The sequence below is a fragment of the Malus sylvestris genome, chromosome 1 (genome assembly GCF_916048215.2).
Source record: "Malus sylvestris chromosome 1, drMalSylv7.2, whole genome shotgun sequence".
In the NCBI taxonomy this organism is placed as follows: Eukaryota; Viridiplantae; Streptophyta; class Magnoliopsida; order Rosales; family Rosaceae; genus Malus; species Malus sylvestris.
The window spans coordinates 24134482-24138247 of NC_062260.1; the positions used below are offsets into that span (position 1 = coordinate 24134482).

At 36.9% G+C, this 3766-nt stretch overlaps 1 protein-coding gene across 1 annotated transcript; it reads right to left on the reverse strand.

Moving 5' to 3' along the window:
* Positions 1-1408: 1408 nt before the first annotated feature.
* Positions 1409-2396, reverse strand: LOC126614864 (BTB/POZ domain-containing protein At3g56230-like). The gene is made up of 3 exons (XM_050282549.1): positions 2391-2396; positions 2000-2176; positions 1409-1837 (listed from the first exon to the last, which is right to left on the reverse strand). Exons 1-3 carry the CDS (start codon positions 2394-2396, stop codon positions 1409-1411), a joined length of 612 nt encoding a protein of 203 aa, XP_050138506.1.
* Between the last annotated feature and the right edge of the window lie 1370 nt (positions 2397-3766).

Consider the following 3766-nt stretch of genomic DNA (forward strand, 5'->3'; position numbering starts at 1 on the left):
TTCTCCTTCATTTCCTTGGATTTTGCAAATTTTTCAAATAATGTGGTTATCTATATCCGATGTCACCTAAGATGGTATAAAAATATGATATGAAAGCATAGTATAAATAACATTACTCTTTCTTTTCTTTGGAGGACTCGTTTTCAAACTCTTTGTAGGACTCTTTGACTTTTGCAAAAGAATCAGGAGGTTAAAATTATGTTTTCCTTAATCGGTTGTTTTTTTCATTATTTTTGGGGCCAGAAAGGAAAATCTTTGGCATGAAAACAGTCCAAAATCTATGTATAAAAAATATGCCCGTGTACATATTACCACCACAATTCAACCTCCAACGTTGGTTATATTCTTCCAGAATTGATAAAATGCTTCGTATCAACGAACAACCAGGGCCTAAAACTAACCCTAGGCCATCGACAAAATTGATCCCACATCCCAATCCCAAACCCAAAACTCGGTATCAAAATAAATAAGGAAAACTAACGAAATGTCCAAAAAAACTTATCTTTTAATGAAAAACCCTTTTTAAAGGTATAGTGAATAGTACCAGGGAAATGTATAAATGTGGTTTTTCGTTAAAAGTGAACAGTACCGGAAGTGTTTTGTTAAAACTCCTAAATAAATAACCCTACGTACGCCATTATGATTTTGTGTGTGGCCTTGTGCTGAAGGAATGGAAGCCTATATCCTTGTCAAAGTAGGATAAATTTCATGAATAGCGAATTCATTATCATATGATTATGGTAGACACATTATGTGGCTAAGCTATAATTCCTTGCCTCTTAGTATAAGTATATCATAATATTTAGAAAGAAAAATATATGTACCCTCAAATGTTGGCTATTTCACTTCATTTCACAATTGATATAAAGTTCGTATCAACGGCCTAAACTACACCTGTTAATATATTATCCTATTATACTCCATATCTGTTCTTATCCTATTGAGCCTAACCCGTTTAAATATAATAAGGTCATTTAAATATTTTGGGTTATTTCTTGAATATTTAGGTCTCTCTCTTCAAATTTACTCTTTCTTCTCATTTGAATATATAGATCTCTTTTTTCTCCCCTTTTCTCACCACCAACACCACTTATGAGACCTGAGGTTCGGCCCAGTTCCACTTTTAAAATTAAAATCGGAATCAAGAAATATCAACAATTTGGTTCGTTCCGTTCTATTTAAATTTATTACTAAAATCGTACCGTTCGGTTCATGCTAGTTCCGGTTTAATTCATGTCGGGTTACGGTTCTGAATACTAAATCATTCAATCTTGCAAAACTAACTTAAACTCATGTGTCATGCTTCATTGATCATGCCCAAAAATAAAATTGACCATTGATATCATTATTAGTAAAGATTTTATTGACCTTTAGCCAAATAACCTTTAATTTTAACCATCCTCCGAACTCACTGCCGACCATCCAATCCAGACTTGAACAATGAATCCTTTAAAATCTGCAAGCATAAATGTGGATGCTTCATTGCAAATGTATCAAACTTGTTAGAGGAAACTACTTCACTCTTGTGTTCGGCAATGTATTCCAAGGCATTCATCTTCAATCTTTTGCTGGCACGAGAATCCGCAAGCTCTAAAACATCAAGAACATTGGATAAGTTCAAGTGACGACCACACAACTCCTCCAAGTATGCGATTTTATATTTTTGGGCTGCTAGCGTCAAGGAGTAGATATGCTTGCTAAACCTTTCTTCCGGCAACTGCCCGTGGTAGAGAAATTCCAAGAGAGACTCAAGCTCCTCATGGTTGGTCATCTCAGGCAGTGTTATACTTTGAGACGAGTCTGGAGTAATAGTGTCAAGGATTTTTGATCTAGTCGCCTAGAGTAATAAATTATGCTGATTAATAATTGATATATATTGTCAAAGAATAATCATATCAATAAAACATTTGAAAGCGATTGTTTCAACAATTTGGTTTTGTAAATTGATTAATTCAGCCTATTTATTAACAGATCTAGAGATAAAGGGAGAAGTGGTTACCAATATGATTTTATGTGCACGAATTGGAGGTCCAATATTATCACCAGGATGGACAAGTAAGTCACTGCAAGCAAGAACATCTCCATATGCAGGCCAGGCTAGGAATTTCAACTTCTCCGTTTGTGCTTTAACTTCTTTGTCTGATTCTAACACCCATCCTAACACGTCTTTGAGAGTCTGGAGGTAAGAAAAAGAAAAAAAGGAATTAGCCAAAATTAATCATCGATACCAATTTAATAAAAGCATATCGCCATTCTTAGGGCAATCAATTAAAGAAAACTTTTAGTTCGGACGACTGAGCAGGGTTGCCTAGTCCTGCTCCCTAACCCAACAATGTCATGTGCTGATTTTCAGAATTGTAAGTCTTGATTAAAAATATTCAATAGTTTACATCCATTTTTCTTCAAGTAAGATTATGAAACAGTGAAAGCCAAAGACAAGAGTGGAAAAAAAAAACCAATTACTAAATGAAGCCAAACGAATCATAATTATGAACGTAGCGAAAGGGGGCGAGAGAGAGAGAGAGAGAGAGAGAGAGAGCTTGCCTTGCACAGTTTCGCGTGAGGAGGTATAATCTTATTTATGGTATTCCTAACGCTCATGAATTCTTGAAGGCATTTCAGGCATATGTAGTTATCTGCAGAATTATTATTATTATTTGTTGGTATATGGTCCAGCCCATGATCAATGTTCTAGATTATTCTAGTAAGCAAGAGATGAGGCTGGAGCTTGCTAGACAATTCTAGCATGTTATTAAGTTGATGGAAGAAGCTAGAGAGTACTAGCTTCCTTGGTTGCAAATGGAAAAATCTAGAAGCTACAAGTATGTGGCTAGTCTAGATTTTTCTATACTAGAGGTTTGAAGAAGGAACTAGAAACTAGTAGAATGCCAAGCCCTCATCTATAAATATGGGTGTGATGTAACCAATTGAGAACCAAGAGTGAGTAGCAAAGGATCAAGTCCAAAGCTAGAGTTCCACTCCAAGAGTGAGAGTGAGAGTGTTCCACTACACATTGTGTGAGTGAAGTTTAGAGTGATAGAAAGTGTGTGTTATACTTTCTTGTATCCATCAAGCCTTGTCTTTGGCTTGGTAAGACTACTCTTGTTGTATTCATCTTTTTTCATATAGTGAAGATTCCTTGTTTGGTGGACGTAGGCATAAATTGCCGAACCACATAAATTCTTGGCGTCCATTTTCTACTTTACCTTGTGCATTCTCTATCTTGTAGTACCGACATTCCTAACAAGTGGTATCAGAGCCAGGTTGGCTCGTACTGCGAGATGGAAGGAAGTGGCACTATGATCAAACTCACCAACTCCAATTGGGTAACATGGAAGCCAAGGATGGAGGACATTCTCTATTGCAAGGATCTGCATGAGCCAATTGAAGGAGATGCCGCTAAGCCAGAGAGCATGTCCGATGCCGAGTGGAAGAAGATGAATCGCAAGGCTATTGGCACAATTAGACAATGGGTGGACGATAGTGTTTTTCACCATGTGTCTAATGAAACCAATGCTCGCGAGTTTTGGACAAAGCTTGAGTCCTTGTTCGAGAAGAAGACTCCAGTTAAGAAAGCCTTCTTGATCAAAGAGCTCATCAATGTGAAGTACAAGGATGGTTTAAGTGTAGCAGAACACTTGAACAATTTCCAGAATATCATCAACCAGTTGGCTACTATGAAAATGACGATCGAGGACGAGCTACAAGCGCTCTTGTTACTTGGATCCTTGCCAGATAGTTGGGAGACCTTTGTGGTGAGTATAAG